This window comes from Cyphomyrmex costatus, unplaced genomic scaffold (genome assembly GCF_001594065.2).
Source record: "Cyphomyrmex costatus isolate MS0001 unplaced genomic scaffold, Ccosl1.0 scaffold160, whole genome shotgun sequence".
Taxonomy (NCBI): domain Eukaryota; kingdom Metazoa; phylum Arthropoda; class Insecta; order Hymenoptera; family Formicidae; genus Cyphomyrmex; species Cyphomyrmex costatus.
The window spans coordinates 679,116-702,620 of NW_017275610.1; the positions used below are offsets into that span (position 1 = coordinate 679,116).

Sequence of the window (23,505 nt, forward strand, 5' to 3'; positions counted from 1 at the left end):
TAAATTATTGATTTCTAATGTAATATAATAAATATAATATAATGTATACATATAATACAATACAATACAGTGTAATATAATGTAATAATTAATAATCTAAAATGTAATATAATAATGTATTATATATTTAAAAATAAATTTATATAATTATATAAAAGGTATATTATTTTTAAGAATGCAAATATATATGTATTGAATGTTTACTCATCACTGATTGTTTATTTTTTGGTTTACCTGGGCTGCTTTATCCTCAATCCCATCGCTACTCGAGCTAGCGTTTCGTCGCACGTGCTTCATTTCGCTTGTCTGCGTTTTTTCTTTTTTATTTTACGGGGACTCGGCATTAAGCCCATTGTCGAGTTCGATGTACGTTGGCCGAGTTTTAATTAAACTCTTGAACAACCGGCACGACGTACGTTCTCCTCCTTTCACGAGACCGGTGTGTGTTCGACGTCTTGATTAATTAAATATCCTCGCGCTCATATGCGTCGCCAAATGTCTTATCATCAAGATGTGGACAATGTTGATATAAAACTACAGATCAAAAGTCTGACAAAGCGTAAATGAAAGCTAAGAAATAAACTATGAATCATGGAAAGACTAATGATGCAGCGATAAATAGTTCAAATTAATGATTAATCACACTAAAAGAGCAATTTTGCTGAAGAATCTAAAAATTTAGCTAGATACAGATCTGGAAAATTATTTATTTTATTGGACTAGAATATCTGTATCTGGCTGAATTTATAGCAAAATTGTTCTTTCAGTGCGAATATATTTAAATTTTCTTTTTTATATTAGGTAATATATTTGTACGTTTCGGTTCAACTTCGAGCCAACTTCAATGATGATAAACATGGAAAAAACGCTGAGGAAAAGATAAAAGCTAAAGCTAGAGTCATTCTTAAATTGCCAAAATTTTTAGTTGTACTGCTCTCCATCATGGTTGGAATAGTAAAACGCCAAAGCAAAGGCAGAAATGCCTCTAAACTTCAATCATATCAGGAATGTGAGACCAATATGATTTAATAAAAATACAGATTACTAATTTATTATATTTCATTTATTTTAGAAAACTGATGAAGAATCATATAAAAATAACAGCGATGATATACATTATACCATTACGTAAAACAAAATTATAAAGATAAGATTAGAGAGGTATATGTATCGTAATATTTTCAAAAGTCTCTGAATGGTACAGCTACTTTGGTCTCTTTAGCCTTATTTTATTTTCGACTTTTAATTGACTCAGATTTTACGGTATTCTTAATCTGTGGATATACATTTCATCTTTTAATATGATAACCTACATTTTCACTAAATTATAAAACCCGCAGATTAAACACAAAAGTAAATACCAAAATATAAAATTAAACCTGCAGATCAAAAATATCGTAGACACATTTGAGTCATTGAAAAAAAAGACAAAGGTATTAAAATAAAAAAAAAAGCTGAAGAGGGGTACAGAGACATGAAAACTCTACCATTCTTACATTCAGGTATTATTGAAAATATCTATATTACTGAGATGTATATCTCTCTATAGTTTATATTTATTATATTATAGTTTTTATCTTACAATTTTATTATATGTCATATTATAATATATATTACCGTTGTGTATGTGCGCGCGCGCGTCGTTTGTTTATTATTCTCCATCAGTTTTATCAAGTACGAATCCGAAAAACCTATTTCCGCAAATAAGTCGTCTTAGACCCAGCATTTAATAAAAAAGATGTAGATTACGTGTTACACAAAGCTCTCCCGCAGCGCTTTATAACGCGTAATCTCCATTTTCATGGTGGAAAAATAAGCTCGCTCGGAAAAATAAGCTCTCCATTTTTCGCAATAATCTCCGCCCGTTTGTACTCAGCTCCTCTTATATCGTCTGCTGTCGCGCCGCGTGTTCCGGCCAGGCTATCGATTCCGGAATAAATAAACTTATTCCATCAATCTACCTAAAAAGGGATCCTGGATCCCGTTCTCTCCCTTCGCCCTTTCGCAAAGCTCAAGAGACGACGACGGGGTCCGGCGATAGACCGAATTACCGGCTGCCGTGAGTAGATACGGCCGAATCGACGGCCACTCGCTCCCATAAATCTTGTCTTATCCCGGGCCGCAGATAGAGATGAATTACTCGACCCCGGTGGCGCGACGCGGCTCTATTAACGCAGATTGCATTCGAATGCAAATCGGAATGCAATGCGGATTATTTCCTTGCTGACGCGACGCGACGCGAACCGGACGAATTGTTAGCGATTACATCGCGCGAATCGTATTCTTGCAACAATATTCTCGTGTGAGATCTGTGTGAAATATTTCTCTCTCTCTCTTTCTCTCTCTCTCATGGTCGTTCGCGATTAATGTAATATTTGATGGAACCTCATGCTATGCTGCGATATTAAAATATAAAATGTAAAAGAGTGCAGGAGTGGAGTATAATAGCGATGTAACGATATTCTACAGGGTGTTCCAAATTAAACTGCCAAACTTAAAATATGAATTTAAGATCTCAAAGCAAACAAAATTTTCCTCTGGAAGTTAGCTTGAAAACGTTTCATTTGGGAGATATTGACTTTTAAAATTACAGAAACTATAGGAATGAATAATATTGATCCCCTTTATTGCTTTATAATAACCATGTGAAACAAATGTAAAATAAGTTATATAGATAAAAATTTAATTCGTTATTCGTTTCGTGCATTAACGATACTTTAAAAAATTAGGAACGGATGTTAATGTTCGATCAATTTAACTGATAATAATGTAATCATGCAATTTTACTCTGAATTTTAACATCTTCATACAAGAAGGTTTATTATAAAATATTTTATATTTATTATATAAACATAGATATATTTTTGCAATTATAATAAAGGTTAAGCCGATATTTTTACAAAATCTATTAAATTCATAAATTGCTCCACTAAAAATTTTACTGTAATAAATTATATTAATAATACTAATAATTGATAACAATAATATAATAGTAAAAATAATAATTGCTATAAATAAAAATATATCAGTTACAAAAATTAATTTAAGCCAGATTTAATATTTCAATTCATGAATTCGTTACTTTTAAAGACGGTACGATTTAGAAGAAGACCTACGGGTATGATTGGAGACGACCGGTTGCTTAAATTATTCCTTTTGCAGAATATTGCAAAAAGGCTCACAATAAATTAATTTATTATTGGTAATGTATTAAACATGTAATAATAATAGATATATGTAGTATTAAGTTGCAATTGCTATCGTTTATTTGCGTACAAATCAAATACCAGTCAATATCAATTAAGAAACGCAAGAAAAAAGAACTTAAGTTGTTTATTAGCAACTCCTCAATATCTTCACATAAAGATATCTGATTTTATCGATAAATTACAGCAGCGCGTAAATTTATAAATAATGATGTTACGTATTTTTTTTAAATCTGCCAAAATCATCGATCCTATCAGTTTACGATATATGCGATTCTTCAATCGATGTTTTGGTATTAAATTTCAAGTATCACATAATTTCAAATTGGGTTTATACGGTTTTCCCTCGGAATGACCTTGAAAAGATTAAACCTGCGCACGCGCTGATAATTGTTCCCGACGATTATTCCGCTCTCGTTATCAAACGATGACCAATCGATCGGTAATTATACAGACGTCATCGCGTGTCACGTTTGCCGGCAATAATTCGCTGTCACATTATTATTCATGTCTTTCCTGCAGAATCACGGGCCATTTAACGTATCAGTCTCACGTTGCCTGGGACGTCGCGGAAAATATATGTGATTATAATAATAAGGATCGAGTTCTCTAACACCTCTTTACACCGTCAATACATGTAACGACTCAAAACTTACATTTAATTTCTTTTTTTAGAGATGTCAAGTCAAAAGTGACTTCTACAATTTAACGCATCTTGAAATCCGGTTTCTAGAATAACTCGTGACAGAAACACACAACAAGAACACAATAATAATCCATTACTGACATGTGGATTGTTATGTTACTATACAGGGTTTCTATATACACTGAGGAAAATATCAAAATTTATTTGTGAGGTATGTATAATGTTTATTATATTGAAATATATATAATATATAGCTTAGGGTAAAATTTTTTCTCTTCAATCATTGAACGTATCTAGATATTTTATTGTAAGTTTGTATTAATTATTTCAATTATATATTCCAACATTATGTTTCTATTCTAATCGAATATAACTCCTTTTTTTCTTGTTATTTTATATAGCATTACTTATTGAAATATTATTACGCTTCATACATTATTATTTATTAAATTACTCTTAATTTTTGCAAATTTATTCTTTCCCCTCGTCAGAATTCAATCAGAGTTCGGTCAATTTACGACCGTCGCCGATCGAATCTTCCTCTTCGTCGAGCAACTCGATCGAGACCTTCTCCTTGATAAATAAGGATCATCCCGGCGGTTTGCGTGATGAAGTAGACAGGACAAGTTTGGCAGCAGCTACAAATTTCTGGTGCTCAGCCCATAGCGGTATCTCGGGTGCGAGGCCCATAAACTCGCGTCATTAATCATTTTCCCCGGGGTGGAGTGCATATTACTACCGAGGGGTTCTTAACCGATCGGTCGGTGATGAGTTATCGATATTACGTGCGACTCCTACCAACAACCGGCACCGGGTTAGTAGACGAGCGGAGCTTTATGACCGAAATTTGTAACGGGGTGTCCCGAGAAGACGTACGGCACTTTGTCCTTGAGCAAAGAGCTCGCGAGTACTTTGACGAGAGTAACTGCACGAGGATGCACGACTGTTGACGCTGGTACGAGCGCGAGATGAAAACCAAATAATTACTTTCTCTCGTATAAGCGCAAGATCGTACTACGTATAAGGGGAGACATAAAGGAGATAGGACTGCCTGATAAAAATGTAGGAGGAGAATCTGAAATTTCCATTTCTAAATATACGTCTCTTTTTTAATTCACAAAAATTGTGGAACACTTCAAATTGATTGATTGATTATTTTGTTATAATAATTGTGAATTTTACAACAGCAACTGTGTATTTAACAAACATGAAATTTATTTAGATAATTTGTAATATGCTATTACTTAAATTGAAATTAAATTGAGCTCTAGATGACTAGATTATTTTTTGTTATATTATAATATTTAGATTAAATGCATTAATGAAATCAAACGTATTTCCAATTTATAATCAAGATATATTTCAGTCATCTGTATTTCCGTATTTCTAATTAGGTTACTTTTTATTATATTATAATATTTAGATTGATAAACGTTAGCTTAGACTTCTATTTCTAATTCGGATATGTTTCAGTTATCTATGTTTTCTAGCTTTTGTCTTTAAAATTTCTCGTTTTTGCAACGTTATGGCCTTATTGGGAAAATAATTGTAAATCACATTAATTAGACGAATTAGTTTCTTCCTCAAGTTACGCCAAGATCTTAAACTGTCGTTGACTGATTTTAAGCTATGAACAAATCGCAAGTGGCTATGAAACGATTTTAATCACATCTTTCCAAAAACTTGAAATAACTGATTTGTACTGTCGTTCTTTTCTCGATTATACTCGATCCGTCTTACAGGGATAACTCGGAGTTTGTGGCGAGTTCCGCAATTTCTTCGAGGCCGTTTCTAGAAGAGAGGTTTATCGTTATCGACGAGAGAACGGCATTGCGGAGCTGTTGCTTGCCGAGCCGCGAAAAGGCCAGCCGTCCAGCCATGAAACGCGATTTCGTCGCTTCGACGCACAGTGCATCTCCTCTCGATGAAATTCTGACAAAAAATACTTATCGGTTTCCTATCGAGTTCTCGTTCGTATTATGGTTCGTGGAGAAACGTATAGTAAAAATAAACTTTACGAATATCCAGTTTCCCAAATATCGAGATCTGAATTTAAAACGTGAAATAAATTTCGTGAGATAGTAACTCGTCAATCTCTGCAATAAAGTATTTAAAAGGGAACGTCTCTTTGGTGTTTGTACATATTATATTTCTGAAAAAAAGAAAATAAGAATCGAGCGCGACCTCGCTAAACAATTAATTTATAATACTATAATTACTTTCACGTATAAAATTGTACTATACACTTCATATTACATACTTGAGCAAAATCGTTTCATTCGTATATAAAAGCTAAGTCGCACATTTCGCCATCAAAATATACTTTGAAATACAAAATATAATAACTAAATAAAAATACTGTTAAAGTCTAATTTTTCCTTAAACTGTTTTATAATAAATCTGTTATCGAATGTCCAATACATATTTTAACGTTTAGTTTAGTATTTGTCAATTTCTTTTCTTATATTTCATAAATTTACGAAGCATTGAGATAATTCCACGGTATCGAGAAAGTCGCCAAAAAATTCCCGCGGGAACGTAAAATTTCTAGTAGAAAGACACATAAATTTTCTCAGTGACAGTGATTAGTTCAATAAATTACACAAGAGCGATTTAACAATAAATTTAATCATCAATGGCATTACGTAAACGCCACATCTTATTATCGGAATACTATCAATAATCCGATGACGACTGATTGGCCAACAGTCCACGAAGCGATTAATATCAATTTATACGGGTCAAGCGTATCGTATTTGCCGACTCGACGTGAAAGAGAACATTTCTCGACGACTATTCCTATTTATTTTAGCCTTCCTACAAATGCGGTATTTAAATCTGGAATATTTTTATATAAAATATTTATCAAAAGAGAAATCAGGAAATATTTTTGCTTAATTTAACAATAGCGTCCTAACGAACACAAAATATGTGTTCGATATCACCATACAATTACATTTCTCTAAAACACACGCTACATATACATATATGTACTATGTATAAAATCAAAAAGTAGTTCCGTGAATAAAAGCAAACTACCTATAAGAGGAGGACGGGTCCAGATTTTCCACGCTTTTGGTCAAAATTTCCTCGGGCAAGTCAGCTCGTCGAATTTTTCAATTTCTTTCTGCTAGCTGGAATCGGTGAATATATCTCAATGTATATATAGGAAGTCTCAAAAATCGTCCGTTTTCTCGAAAATAGAAATTTTAGAAACCGAATTGAGAAACAAGTAAAATTTGTAAATAAAATATGATCAAAATTTATTCTCGTATTATATTTGAGTAAATTTCTATATTATCTTTATATAAGATAATTTTATCTTCTTCCCAGCGTTTTAAATTAAATTTTATTTTACTTAAGTTCTAATCTTTGATATATTGTAATATTACTATGGCTTATTATAAACAAACTTATTTTTACAAAACTCTGTTTTTACCTTAATTAAACTTAAGAATGCTTTGGCTGTACAATGTCAGCTAAAAATATTAGCCAAATGATTAGTTAAAGACAAAGGTAGCCCGGTATTTATAATTAGTTCTTATTTTAAGATCGTTTTAAATAATGTCTTAAGATACTAATACGGCCTTAAAACAACCTCAAATATAAGAATCGATTATATGAATATCGAATTTCGGTATACAAATAGTATATCTCTAATATGGTCGATATTTACAAAAATAAAAGAGAGGGAGCGTAAAGACGATCAATCTCTCTCTCAAACAACATTCTATCATTCTCATTTTTGTCGATTAATTGTACACACGGATTGCGGCGCAGTCCGTGCTCTATAACTTTGACTAAAAAAGCCAATATTAGTTAAATATTATCTGATTTTAGCTAATAAGTTGACAAATTGTCATAAACATGCTCTGAAATCAACTGCAAAAAACAAAACAATGAATAACTTGGCTTATAATAGCTTTATGCAGTCCGTGCTCTATAACTTTGACTAAAAAAGCCAATATTAGTTAAATATTATCTGATTTTAGCTAACAAGTTGACAAATTTTTGTCATAAACATGCTCTGAAATCAACTGCAAAAAACAAAACAATGAATAACTTGGCTTATAATAGCTTTATGCAGCGATATGATCATATTTTGCAGTTTTAGGTAAATAACTTTTAAATGATTGAGTCGATCCAAATAAATTTTTGCGCAAATATTTATTAATTTTTATTTATACACGTATAAAAGAATTCAATTTAATTAAATAATGTTACAATCAAAATAAATAACTCAAAAAAATAAATAACTTTTCGATTAACAAAAAACTATTTTTAATAAATTTACATAAATACTCAAACATAATAATAGAAGAATCCATGAAATTTTTTTATTTTTAATAATGTCTCGAGATGTATTCCAACATCCATAATTCTTACAATTCTGATGGCATTTCAGATATCAAAAATAAGGAAAATATTTCGAGTCTCTTTTGTCTTACAATTAGAAAGATTCAACTCTAAATTCAATCTGCGATCCACCGTGGGTGTCGAGACATCCTGTATATCCATTCCGTGTCCCTCCGCGACAATTCGGCAAATTCTTCAGACGTCGCGAATGCAGACAGCACTTACGCTCATAAGGTTTCATTATGTGGCGCTTTCGTTGACGCGAATACACACGACTGCGTCTTTCCGACCTTTCGAGAGATCGATGTCGCGCCAGACGACATTTCTCGGACTTTTCACCGTGTCTCACGCCTCTCTTCCGCGATCTTTCTCACTCCCTCTCCTTCTTTCCCTCTCGCACTTTGAAAGCATGAGGAACAGCGTCGGAAGTGCGTCAGCAGTTTTCTTCCCACCGACGCGACGAAGAATTGCGTGATCGAAGCGAAGTGAGTTGGAAAACCATTCGGACTCGTTTCCCGTGATTTCGCGAAAAAAATGCAAAAAATTACAAAAGATTGTCACGTAAAGATAACGTACCAGATGTCTATCTTGAGGGACGGAAGAAGACTTTTGAAAGCTTAAAGAGAAACGTCTTCAAATGTGTATTCCAGTTTTCTGATGTATTTTCCGAACTTGTCTTTACATTATCTCAAAGTACATGTAATTTTTACTTGCTAGAATGACTTAACTTTTAACAAATATTAAATTTTTCTGTCGAAGATTTCATCAATAATATCTTTAATAATATCTTATATTTTAAATTTACGGGAAAAAATAGGTTGAATGATTCAGGAAAGTTATAACTTGCTGCGCGAATCCAACATCTACAACTAAAAAGATTTGATGGTTTAACAAAGAAATTATGTCTGTAAACAATCATCAGTATGCTAATTCAGCTAATTCTTTATTAGGATAAAAATTGCTAATGTAACCAGTTTTCTTTATTATAGTAGTAAAAGTACGTGCCATATTAGCATATTTTGTTAAAAATTTGAATCTGTATATTGATTTGATTTTTATAGAAAATTATTTTTGCTATATTAACGCTGTGTCATTTTACAACAAAAAAATACGATTATTTGTATAACCGTTAATTTTATCCAACTACTATTTTAATAGAAAACTGACTGTCTTATGGAATATATATATTACGTAGATTTGCTGAATCAATAAAAGTGCAAAGAGGAGTCGACGCAGAAGTAGGCAAATTTCACTTTTTCACTTTTCATATTTCAAACAAGCAATTCAGTTATTCCCTTCAATTCTCCTTAAGATTTCGAAAAAGCCTCGGAAAGGAACGTTTCGAAAATAACAAATTTTATTTATTTTTATATTCATTTTTTATAAATCTACTCTTATTCGCTTAAAAAATTTAGATACCTTTTCACCAAATTTAATTTCAACTGTGAGCTTAACCCGTTAATATCGCGTGCAAACTTGAAGTATCCGTTCTCTAGATGCAAATGAGTAATTGGGCGCCATCACGATTTACGATGTGTACGTAAAATCTTCTTTGATCTCGGAAAGGATCGCTGATTGTCGAAAGAATCGCGCTGCATCATCTTGACGGTTTCATTCGTCGTTTAATGAGCCGACTGCATTATCCCTTCGGCATTATCCCTCCGTCGCATCACATCTCGGGGAGTCTTCTCTTTCCCGCAGTCCCCTTCCCTTCCCCTTCCTCCTCGCAAGATCGCAGAGTCGTCCGCAAACATGCCGATCGCCATTACCTGGTAACCCTTGCGCTGGTAAAGCAACCCAGCCGACCACTTAAAAATGGCGGCGCGCCATCCGGCGCGGCCCACGAAAAAGGAGCGATCAAAGGGAAGGGCGGGAGGGAGCGCGAGGGAAGAGACACGAGGGTATCATTAGAGTAATGACGGACCTCGAGGAGAGACCGCAGAAACAGACGAGAAGATACCCGTGGAGTTTCTTGCCTCGCGCGGAGCTCCATTCCCTTCGTCGCCCTTGTCGTCGTCGCCGACGTCATCGACGTCGTCATTGCAGGAATGGATCGCTCGTGGGAATATCAGAAACGGCCCGGAGAAAGACACTTATGATACTTGTTGACATTATTATGCATGCGTCAACAGAAACCGTGGCATTATCGGTGCCCCTAATTGAATTACACCGTGGCTTGGGATTAACTTGCGACCGTTTCCGCAATACCATGAACCTCCAACCGGGAATTCTCCCGAGTTTTCGAATATATTTCTCCCAAGAGAATTGATTGTAATTGAAATAACAATAAGGAGAATCCATTCAAGTGCGTAGAGGTATCCAAAGAACACTCAAAAGTCAACAAAAAATAAAAAATGACTGTTTGATATTTTGATTCTTAATGTCAATAAGCAGTTAAATTTTGAAATAAAAAATCATCATTTTATCTTTCTTTTGACTTAGTGTGTTACTTGAAGAATTTTTTAATAATTTTCCAAAGTTTAAGTTCCGAACTGTGCAAATTAGAAAGATAGATCATTTAACCCCTTCATCCCCGCATTCATAATAATTACATCGAGGACATTATCCGTTGAAATTATTTAATTCTACCGACATCACCTGAGATCTGATGAATTAAAAAATCGTATGAATTGAATTAAAAAAGAATTTTTTTTAACATTATTCTAATCAGGTCTGAAGGAATTAAGAGAAGTTCCGCTAGATATACATTTGAGAATTGGGAAGTTACAAAGACGAACTGCAATCCGAGCCTGATGGCCCTCAGTGGAGAACCGCGAGAGCTCGTGCCCGTCCCCCCGCGACACAAAATAATCCGTCTCGCCGTTTCTCTTTCCCTCCCTCGTCGCCCCTCCGTCTGCCTCTTTCTCAATCGGGGCCTCACCTGGCCGCGAGTTTGTCCCGCTGTTATTACGTGTATAATGCGCGGCGCAGTGGGACTCCGCAAAAAAGGCTAATCGACGGGCCCCGGAGGCGTGGCGCGGCTGAGGGCTCCCCGCCGTCATCGAGGCCTGGCGGGGCCCGTCGGGGCCCAACGGCGGGGCGAAAACGCTTTCGCAGAACAGACCGGCGGGATGTCAATTGAAACGACGGGAACTCGGCGATTTACTTTTCTTCGTCCTTTTTTGTTAGCTTGGCTCTCCTATCCGTCCAGGCCACCGAGCGTTCGCTCGAAGGAAACTGGGGCCCCCCTTTCAACGCGCGTCGTCCGCTCGTCAAATTCTTCGTTCCCGACATCAGTCGCGTGAAGAAAACTTTCCAATTGTGGGATGTGTTTATGAGTAAATATCTTTGAGACCATTAAATTTTCAAATTATTAAATGTTATCTTCACTATGCTCTTTAAGAGGGAAAAGAAATCGTTAAAATTTTCTAAATTCTTAGATCTTCGAATCACTTTTTTGATAGATAACACTAATTTGCAAAGCTTTTATTTCTCAACATCTGAATGACAATTCTTATACATATTTTTTTACTTGTTAAAAAGGAGTGCAAAATTAAAAAAACTTCACCACTCATAATTAGATTTTGAGAAATTAAAAATCTTATTTTTGAAGACTACTAGTTTAAACAAAATTTATAACATTTTTCTTTAATACAAAAAAATTACACAAGAGTAAAATACACAAGAATCATCAATCAGTGTTAAGAAGAATCATGTTAAGAAGCAGAAACTTTGTGAATCAGTTTTTTCAAACTTATAAACACATGATACAAATGAAATAGCAATATGAACTTTTGTTCCAACTTATAATACACGAACAATAAGAGAGGTCTCATCGTTATATTTATTTTAATATTTTGTAAAAAAGATATTTAAATTCTTTATAGCTATACATTATACATGTTTGCGTTCTTATATATGAAATTCAAAGAGTTTTTAAGAATGAAAGAATATAACGGATTTTTTTAAAAACATTTTTTTTTTTTCAATATAAAGAGCTTTACAAAAACTATCTACTTGTTCAGAAATAAAATATTGATCAAAATTTTTTGTTCAATATAATCAATAATTTTTAATGTTCGACATTTAAAAACATTTATAATAGATGTATATCGAATAGTTTTTCAATTCTTTATTTAGACAAGCCTTTAAATATGATAATTTTCAAATCATTTATATTCACGACATTCATCAATTGTTGTACTTTTGCGGGACTCTGATTCGAATCATTAAGCTTTTAAAATATTCACTATAATCCTGCAATTTTTATATTCTCTAAAAATTTCTCGATTTTCATATACTTTTGCTTATGTTATGTGAATTATATAGCGACAAGACACTGCCGTGTCTCCTGATTAAATAATAATTAAAAGCGTTTAAAAAATATATCAAATAATATATTTTAAAATTTACATTGCGAAAAATATTATGCAGTTTGTGGAGACGCGAGAATTCCAAAGTATTTAAATCCGTCGTTCTGCGAAACGGTCTGCTGTTTCAATCCGCTTTTAATTTGGGATGTAGGGTGGGGAGGACTTTAATAGTGAAACGATTTCATCAACCGAAGGGCGGCAATTCATTATCTCGCGCGAATAATCCTTTTTGCACGAGCGGATCGCTGTGACGTCACATCCGCTATAATCGCAGGAAGAAAATGTAAATACTTGCCTTCTTCGCTTCGCTAACTGACGGTGCGATTAAATCGGGGGACAAATTAGCAATCAGCCTGGCTCTCGGGAGAATTTTCCTCTGTTCCGATTGAAGAAGACGAATGAGCAGTAAGACAGCCGTGAGATAAGCCAGAATACGTTTTTTTTTTCTTGAATTATCTACAATCGTATAAAACTAATCTTCGAATATTTCTTTTCCGTAAAAGTCCAATAAAATTTCGTTCATCCTTAATGCTGCTTATTATTATCCGATTATTATTTTTTTTATAATCCTTTTCTCATTAAAATTTCCCTCTTCAATACCCTTTTATGTTCCTCTCGGTTCTACCATAAAAAAATAGATTGATTCAGTAAAGCTATATGTATATAGCTATACAGAGTTCAACATCTAAAAACATTTAATGGTTTAACATTTAATAGTTTAACAAAGGAATTCTATATAAACAATTATCGGTGTACTAATTCAGCTAATTCTTTGTTACAATAAAATAATAACAAGTTTTTTTATTACAGAAATATGCGCCATTTTAGCTAGCATATATTTTATTAAAAATTTTAATTTAAATATTAGATTGATTTTCGTAAAAAAGTTATTAATAAATATTTTTTTCTCCGTGTGAATAACAAAAACTTTCTTATTTCTACAAAATATTGCTTCAAAGTAGCATTCTCGTTTTCTTCCCCTTATCATAATGTTGCAAGTCAATCGATTAAAATCAAGTAAAATCGATCATTGAAAAATTTATAGCGCAATAATAATCTAAAGGTGACCGTTAACAAAGAAAAATTAATGCTATTACACACAAAATATGATAAAGCGAGAATACCACTATGAAGCAATATATTTTGTAGATTTCCAATTATTTTATAATAAGACATTTACGTTGAGAATAACCCGATCGGTGTCGAAACGTTTGTAATTATTTTTATTTTTTTTTTTGAATTAAACGTTCTTTATTATATAACTGGCTTTTAGCCCTTTAATTGTTCTATATAAAACAAAATATTTACAGAGTCTTATTATTATTTATTATTCCTTATTGTTTATTTAAAAATTATTTATTATTGTTCTAATCAAAATTTGGTTATTCAAATTTTTATTAGAAAACAACACAATTTTTAAATAAAAAAGTAAGAAAGTTTTTGTTACATAACTATCATCAACAAAATAAATGGTTACGCGTACCAAAACATTTCTCTCAGTGTAAAAAACTGGCCATCCGTATATTACGGTTGTAGATTTACTGAATCAGTAAAGTTTTTAATCGTTTTAACAAATCTTTTTTTTTTGGTAGTGTGCATTTATTTCCAGACTTTCTTTCCGTTCTCACTCGGTTTTATTTTACGTTAATTTTCCTCCATTTGTGTGCTCTCAGTTGTAAATGGGGAAAGCTCGCGTTTAAAGACACACGATTGCTTGCGTTTCGCAAACAGGCCGGTCGACGCTGCCCAGTAGTTTCGGTTGCAACTAACTGCGCCCTGTCGAACACAGGGGGCTGCAGTTTGCACATCGCGTGACTGTTTAATCATGCTACATTGTCTCCATATGGCGCGGTCATGCAACATGCATATGCGTGTCGCTCCATTCGGCTGTCATAAACGTCGTAATGTTGCCTCCGGCCAGTCTCCAGTTACATCTACCTGCGTTGCACCTCGACGCAGCGACACCAATGATGAGAGAACGGGTAAGAGGGAGGAAGAGAAGGACAATCCGGGACACCGGACGTGGCTACTAATTGGAGAACTGGCTTGTGGGACAATTCCGAAATTTCCCTATGATACGTCTGCTCGCCTTCATGAGAAACGCGATACCTAACGCATTTGTGTCAAACGTGCGATTAAGTCCCGAAACTATAAGTAAGCTTTATGATCAGTAGATATTCGTAGTTGAATTTTTTATTCCTACTTAAGACCATCTTAGATGTCATAAACCAATCAGAGAGCTGGTATTTATAGTCCATTTTTCTTATTTTAAGATCATCTTAAGTAATATCTTAAGATACCAATACAAGTCTCTGATTCATGACATCTTAAGATTGTACTTAAGACAGCCTTAAATATAAAATTTGATTATAAACACCGAAAACTTAAGACACGACTTAAGACGGTCTTAAAATAAGAATGGGTTAGGAATACTGCCCTAAGCTGTAAGATATTGACCAGTCAAATTGGAGGAGAATCGATTATGATTGGTTGATTTCTTATGGCTTAAGATTTCCTACACCTATTGTATTTCGGAACTTAGACCTATCTGGATATATAGTGTAGTATGGTATATATATTTTCAGTAATCGTAACTATAGTAAGTTTTCTACAATAAGCCATTATTAAGATTCAAGAGACTTATTCTGTAATTTTAAAAAATTGTAACTGTAACATTACAATGTAGATCATTACGTAGGTTTTGTTCATGATAAAAAAAAGCTACGCAAAGACATTGTAACGCTACAGCTATATTCGTTAAGAATAAACCTCTAAATCTTAAGTTCTGACAAATTGATCAATCATAGTCGATAATTTTTCTCACGTTCGATTGCAATTTTTCACAGAAAAGACTTGAAGTAAGTAACTTAGGTAATCGCACATGTAGAAAGCCCATAGGACGCACCGCATAAGAATTATAAGTTGGGCGAAATTTGTGTATATTACTTATTGTACTTTTCTTGTAAGGTCTCAAAACTGTAAGTGTAAACGATGAATTGATTAAATAACACTAGTAAACACTAACAAATTTTTTGTAACACAAATCAAATAAGGTGATGTGTGTGATTAATTCTTTTCACTCGTCAAATATAAAAACATCAATAAAAAACTCTAGAGCATAAACAATCTTTTTGTTATTGAAATATTTATCAGGTCGTAATTTTTAATACCTGTTTTATTTTCCATATGTAACAAAGTAAACAACACACATAAAGAGCCCAACTTTTATCCTGATTTTCAGCTTGACAACCCAAATAAAAACCATAAAACTTTCTTCAAAGCTTTTTGAGCAATTTATTTTATGATTTCATAAATAAACAGTCGCACGCATAACATAATTCATTTAATGCATTTATATCATATCCACGAGAAGAACTCGCCATATATTTAGATTTTTAAAAAGCCAGTCCTTTATATGATTACACAAAATTATATTATATTTTAACTTTTTGGAATATCAAACATAAAAGAGTCAACAAGGAAATAGAAAACATATTTGTGTTTTACCAATGTTATCGAATCTCTGTTGACCAGTATAATTCCCATTGTTTCAACGATAAATTTATCTTCACGAAAATAATCGCGAATTCTGTCCACTTCCGTTCCAAAGCATATCGATCGTTTTATTTGTTCAACTAAAGATATTCCTTACAATATTATAAAAAAAGACGCTGATAACGTACCTATCGCCAATAAACGTATTCCCCGGCGCTTTGTTTCAACGACTGCGTCATCGTCGAGAGAACGCCGTTTCACGGGTGTTAATTAAATTTAATAATCCGACCTCTTGTGCGCGCGGATCCTCGAAATTCGCGAACCCTTCTTGTACTTCGTCAGTCGCCCCGTCATTTCCGAACACACCCTCGTTTCCACTTTCCGGACGTGTACTCACCCTCCTTGTAAGTTAATTCGAGTCCTTATCTTAAGACAATGGGCGTCATCAATTCCGTCAAGTTCCTCAAGAACGCGGAATTTCGATTCGCTCTTGCGCAACGAGCAAAATTAATCCTGGAACGTGTCGCGTCGCCCGATTCTGTACGATTTCTACAGAAATAAATAGATGAAATGCTTTCGATTTGGTTTATAATATAAAACCGAGAAATATAGGAGATGAGAGAGAAAAGTAAGTACTGGCAAATGGAAAATAGAATGAATTATAAATCTTATATAAATATAAATAAAAACTTTAATCTTTCATTTCATTTATAAATTTCCATCCTGCTTTTAACATTCATCTTCCAATTTTTATTTATTCTTCGTTTTTATGTGGAACGAGTTCAAAGCGACATATTGCTCGAGAATTGTATTTCTGTCTGTTAATTTTTTGATATACTATAAACTCAATTTTAAACGTCGTATATATTTCCATCTCTGATTATACAACTGATAAGACATTTTAATTAGAGTCTGACCGAAACGATTTCTTTTAATTTCGAGTGAAATCAAAAACAAATATTCAGTTATATGTCCATTTCGGCCGAAATCGAAACTTTTATGAGAATCTTAAATAAAAAGGCCGTGTGTGTGTATACAAACGCATATCATACACACACTCTGAAAAAGAAATTAAAAATATATCTTTAATATTTCTTTGAATATCTGTAAGTAAACATTTATCAAATGTTAATATATATTTATTTGACACAAGAACCATTAATTTAATTTAACTACGATTTTTTCAATGAGTAAATATTTATTTATTATAAATAAATGTTTATACAAACAAATATTTAAAATATATATTTATCATACATTAAGATATAATAAATATTTAATAAATCTTTTCCAGTGTATAATACCAAGAAGAAAATAAATATGTTTCACATTAGACTAAATTTAAAATTATATTACGACTTGATTAGTTTTGGCTACGTCGCGAAACTCTATTCCAATTTCAGCTGAAACTGAAATCTAACCGAAATTTCGATTTTTAGCTGAATCTGTCCGTAATCGAAACCAAAACCAGATTTTCGGTCGGATTCTAATTTTACTACAGCAATATTACAATTTATGGAAATCCGTTATCTATAATTTTCATTTTTCACTGCGCATTTCGAACATTTAGTTAACAGAAAGAGATACAATTTCTGTTTTTCGTCAATCTTTATACAATATGGCCAGCATAAACTGTTATTTAATATTTAATAATTATTAGTTATTTAATAATTAACATCTCAAGAACTAATTGTAAGATTATTGTACGCGTTTTCTTGGTTTAACTGATTCTTTAACTTTTTCTACTTCTAAAAATTAGAAAAAAAGAAAGAGTAAGTTGATTCAAGAATAAAACTAATGTACGTTAAAACAGACATTAATATAGACAATTAATAAACATGATCTAATTTTTTAGGCGAAAAAAGAACAAATTTAAATATCGTCCTTTCAGTGATATGTACGACTCTATAAAATTCGTTGTTCACAAAAGTTTAATAATAATTTAATAATAAATTAATGAATTTAATAATGTTTTTTTTTTAAATCGTACATATCATTAAAAGCTTAATATTTATAATTTTTGTCATTTCGTCAATTAATTATTGGATCGTCTCCACTAACTAGACACTTATTTTACGTAATTAATTTTAATCGTCCTTGTCTCAAATTTCTTAGGTTTCAAGAATCTTTAAATTAATGTTAAGATTGATCTCCCTTCATCTTTCTTAGAGGAATAAAACGAGGATAACTTTGAAATGGATACGTATAAAAACAATCACCTTTTATTAATTCTTCATCAAAAGATAAGCTTCTTTTAAGATAAAAGATAATCTGAAATATTTTTTCATAAAACAATTTCTTCAAGCATTTAAAGTTGAAAGTGAGACGACTTGATTAAATCGAGGTAAATTGAAAATAAAAGTAAAAATGTAATTTAATTTATCAACTGCTTAAAGTTGATTATTATTTATTTGTGAACATTTGTTCTAAGAATAAAATTGTTTCTCATACACGATAACATTTCGAGGATTACTGTGACATATGCCAAAAAATATTAATAATAGCAATAATAAATTATTAAAAAAGACAAATTATATCTATTTGATATATAAATATACAATATAGCTATTGCTTAAGAGCGTATGCAGTTTAAAATAAATTATTGAAAATAGACTCGCATCACTTTCAATAAAAACATTTATGTAATTATAATAAAACGATCAAACTTCTATTAATTAATTTATAAAAATAGTGTACCTAAGCATTGTATACTCTTGGCTAAAAGTAAAATCACTCCCACAGATTGATGTAAACTATAACTAACAAAAAACGATTATTTTAAAAAATATTTAAAAAATAATATTTATTTTTGTAATAATTTTAATATTTTGTTAGTTTTCCTTACGATTTTGTTAGTTTCTTTTCAACAAAATACAATAAATTGAGGATACATTATACTTACAGCCAAGGCTGTACTTAAAAAATAAAGAAAATAAAAAGAAGACGAAAATCTGTAAAAGAAGCTTTAACTCATGTTTTTCAAAACTGGACTTTCAAAAGAAAAAAGAACATCTCGCGTAACGTTCCTTATTCTCAGGATAATAAACTTCGGAGTTCCGTTTCGCGCTCACCGCTCTCCACACCTTTCGCATTATTTTTAGAAGACGCCCGCACGACGCCGTGCGCCTGAAGGGTTATTGTTAAGATAAATCTCACTCTGTCCTCTTTCCCAGACTCTACCTTCGGCCCTTCCGGCTTAACTCAATTTCCCCTGTGCCGCGGCGCGGACCACCGGCTCGCCGCTGATGTAAAGTCTAGTTTACACGAACAACGACGTTCGGGTGGGTGCGCAAGGGCGAGATGTACAGAGAGCGAATCCGACCACTAATTAAGAGACGCGTCGCGGTTCGTTCGCGCTCCGGGAATTCGGGGTAGTATCTCTCTCCCTTACTCGTCTTGAGAGACGAATGCGCTCGTTTCGCGAACACGTATTCTTCGGGGATTCCATTACGTTACCCGACACACACCGCCGCGGGATGTTACGACAAATTCTTATTGTGTCTCACGGATTCCAAAAACAAGACATGTCCCCCGTCGGGTCTTATGTTTTTCGCAACATCGGATGTTCCGGAGAAGTAATTATTAAATCGGTCTCGTCTTATTCGCTTATTATTTAAACTCATCAAAGAGCTAAATAAAAGTTTTATTTAAGAAAAAAATCCTCTTCAAAAATTTCGCGATATCGAACGATCTAAACTTTATATATACATATATATCTCAAATATCATTTTTTTTTTATTTATTTCCCAATCTCTGACTTTGAACTATAATATATATACACAATTTTTCATGATAAAAAAATAATATAACATAATATAACATTGACATAAAATGCAATCCTTAATCATAAATCATATTTTTTTTCTAAATATCAATTCTAAATATCAAAATATTACCTTTATTATCCAAATAAATTAATATCAAGTATTACTAATGTATTCTTATTTTATTTGTGTTTAGTGCTTAAATAAAAAAAGTTTGAAAGGTAAACATAAATAAAGTTTCAGTTCCAAAAAAAGATTATTTTCATAAGTTTTACAAAAAAATGGGATAATCTAATATCCTATTACTCATTAGAGATCAGTCATATTTCATTAATTTATTATTTATTATATCAAACTTATCAAAATTAAATATAAACAATGTTGTATTTTAAGAGGAGAAAAATTATTCTCAAAATATTTTAATCTTCCGTTCATTTTATTTCTGTCTCAAAACTTCATCCACTATCTCTTAACATCATTCGAAAATACCTAGATCCTTATACGCTTCCCAGATGTGTGCAAGATTTCATCAAAATAACAAAGTGAACGCACAGAACACAATTAAAATCGAAATCTCCGAATTGGTAGGGTTTCCTCGCAACGATCTCGGCTCCGACGAATCTCGCGAGGAAATCGGGGAATACCGAGATGATGGGATAATCGTGAATCGTGCGAAGGGAGGCCGGGAACCGAAGACGACGTCTCGGAGTCTGCGGCCCCGAGGATCCAATTATCCAGAGGAATAAAATTGCGCTCGAGGGCGAATCGTCCGCTCTCGCACGCGTCGCTCGCGTATCCTGGACGGCGAGTACGGGGGAGTAATTTCGCTATAATGCCAGTGCCGCGGTGCGGCGGGGCGGGCCTCATCGGCGACGTGTATTGTTGAGTCGGTGGTTTCATCGTGTTTACCGTGGCGATGCGCCGTGACGGTCGCATCGCCGGGAAAATTGAGTTACGAGGGGAGGAGAAATAGAGTAACTTCCGCGCACAAGACGACAAACATGATGAAGCGTCCGATACAGCTTGGCAAGAATAGGTATATACGATCTCTGGATCGATTCGTTAAAATTCGATTTCTTGTGAAAAGATCGCTTTTAAAAATTACCCTTCTAATTAAAAAAAAAAAGAAGATTCTTTACCAAAAAATCAAGATAAAATAACTCCTTTTAATTAGAAAACTCAACATACAGGATCGTCAGCGCAGTTACAACGAAACCAACGCTACAACTGTCAACTGACGGCTAAGATTCTGTTAGTCAGTACTGGACCATCACTGGCAAATGACTGCCTAAAATGATTGGGCCAGTATCAATCTACCAGTATTACCAAGTTATGATCCAGTACTTAGCCAGAACTGCGCCACTATCATGGCAATCAATACTGACCCAATACTGAGCCGATTGTAAAATTCTATATGGGAATTTTTTGCAAAATAGATCAGTTTAAAATCGTTGTGAGTACATAATAATGATCCCTTCTCAAATTTATAATAAGTATACTTTGAGATTATTATTAAAGATAATCGTTTCTTAAAGAAAGAAAATAAATTAAGTAATTATTTTTTTAAAGAATGATATTTTTTTGATCGTACACATTTGTAAAACTGTCTATTACCTGCAAAAATTAAAATTTCGATTTTCAAGACAATGCAGTGAACACTAATGATCCACAATGATCATGTTATATACTATCTAAGTAGATTGTGAAGAAATAATTATAACAATTGTTCCCGAATGCAGCATAAACTATACAAGATATCGCAGTATTCCGTAATTCCCCACTTATTCCATAATCGCATTCCTTTCCTCCATTTAGTTTCTTAAATAACTTTTTTTTCATTTTTTTATATATATTATAAATATTATATCTATTTTTTTTCGAATTTTTAAATTATTTAAATATGTTTAATGTGATTTATCGGTTAAAAACGTGTTTTTTTTGTAATTATTCTCAACTTACCGGGACACCCTGTGCTGTGCTATCCTACCGTGACTGGGCAGTGTCACGTTGCTATCACTTTTCGACCAGGTAACGGAATTCTTGGCGTCGGGCAAGTCAACCTTACCCAGGTAAGCTTCGCAGAAGAGCCTCGCTGTACCTCCTAGAGGTACCAACTGCGAGGTCGGTCTGTAAGTGGGTAAAGGTTTTCCCGTGTAGACCCCGGACTCCTCATCTGAAATTCAGATTACATCTACGATAAATTTAAATTATAAAATTTATAAGCACGTGGATGTATAACCTTCGACATAGTATAAGTTACGTATACATTAACGCGCGGTAATCTGCACGTTAGTTAGTATATACGTTCTTCAGGAATCGGTCGTCTTATCTTCGGCGGCATTTAATAGCACCCGATGATTAACGACGCTCCTTAACGTGGCAGACATAATGAATCTTACGAAAAATGAAAATCACTTTAATATCGCCTCGCATTACCGCGATTCCCGCACCGCGCTATTGCTATGAATTACGAGTGGCCTGCATTATCATGATATACTCCTCCGCCATTTATTGTGCCACGCTTCATCCTCCGCGTGTTCATATTTAATGCGAAAACACTTTTCGACAGTGTCTTTCCATCTCGCTCCAAAGAAGTCGTAAAAACCATCTATCTGTCACGAATCTTTATGGATCCACTAAAGAACCGACTTAAAAGTAATTAGTTTGAAAAATAATTTCTCTCATAAACATAATATTGTTAACATAAAATTGTCAGCCTTTATAATCTTTAAATATTTAATATTATGTATACAATCTGTTTTGAAAGTTTCCAAACTTTATCTAAAAATTTAATTTCTTATAATATTTGTAATTTTATTTATTAATTATTCCAAATGCATTCTATCTGAAATAATACTTACGATCGTAAAATTTCTAGAAACATTCCTAACATTCCTAAACTTTTTTTAAAATGCGAGAAATGACCTCGGTCGAAACTTTCCGTATCTCATAATTTTCGAAATTGTGTTAAAATGTTTTTTCAGTTTCATTTTTAACTTTAAAAAAGGAAAATAGTCGCAAAAGAAAACTATATAAATACGGTGGATGGTCAAACACTAAGACACCTTTTAGGGCTGTGTTCATTCTATGTTCCATTATTTTTCTCTTTAAGTCAAAATGTACTCTCATTTTTGACATCACATATAAATAATACAGCACAAAGAAATATAACTCTAGAAAGTTAGAAATCAAATGTTAGGAAATAATTTTAGAAAATAATTTTATACTACTTTAATAGATAGCTTTAATTATTTAGCCTATAGACAAAAGTTCGGAAATTTTTGAAACAGACAGTATATATTAATCGATAAAATAAAATCTAAATTAACACTTAAGCGGATATTTCAATGGCGAAGTTATTTCTCGCATTCCTTCAAATTCTTTGATACCAAATGGTAATGAAATATTTCGCTTTAAATTTTAATTAGTAGTAATAAACTCCTTGAAATGCTTTAAAAGTATCGTAATTTTCATTACTTCTACCAGAGATGGTGATAGACAGACATTCGATTAATTAATTTAATTAGCTGGATGCATCGGGCGGCCTTTGAAACGCGCTGTAGAGCGCGGCATCGAAGTGCACGGGAGTGTGTAGACATCGAGGGCATCGAATGAAAGAAGCCGGCGGATAGTGGATGGTGGATGGCGGAAGGTCACAGGTCGTTGAGTCGGAACGGCGAGAGAGAGGAAATAGAGACAGTGCGTTCAGGACGCCCGGATGGGTA

The 23,505-nt window shown here is 33.2% G+C and overlaps 1 protein-coding gene across 1 annotated transcript in view; it reads right to left on the reverse strand.

Moving 5' to 3' along the window:
• Nucleotides 1–22,121, reverse strand: part of LOC108771541 (interleukin-1 receptor accessory protein-like 1) — a 47,262-nt gene extending 25,141 nt beyond the window's left edge. The window contains exons 1-2 of the mRNA XM_018536856.1: nucleotides 22,085–22,121; nucleotides 21,740–21,953 (exon numbers count right to left, since the gene is read on the reverse strand). Coding sequence (XP_018392358.1) covers nucleotides 21,740–21,953; nucleotides 22,085–22,121 — 251 coding nt within the window. The remainder of the gene's footprint in view (nucleotides 1–21,739; nucleotides 21,954–22,084) is intronic.
• Between the last annotated feature and the right edge of the window lie 1,384 nt (nucleotides 22,122–23,505).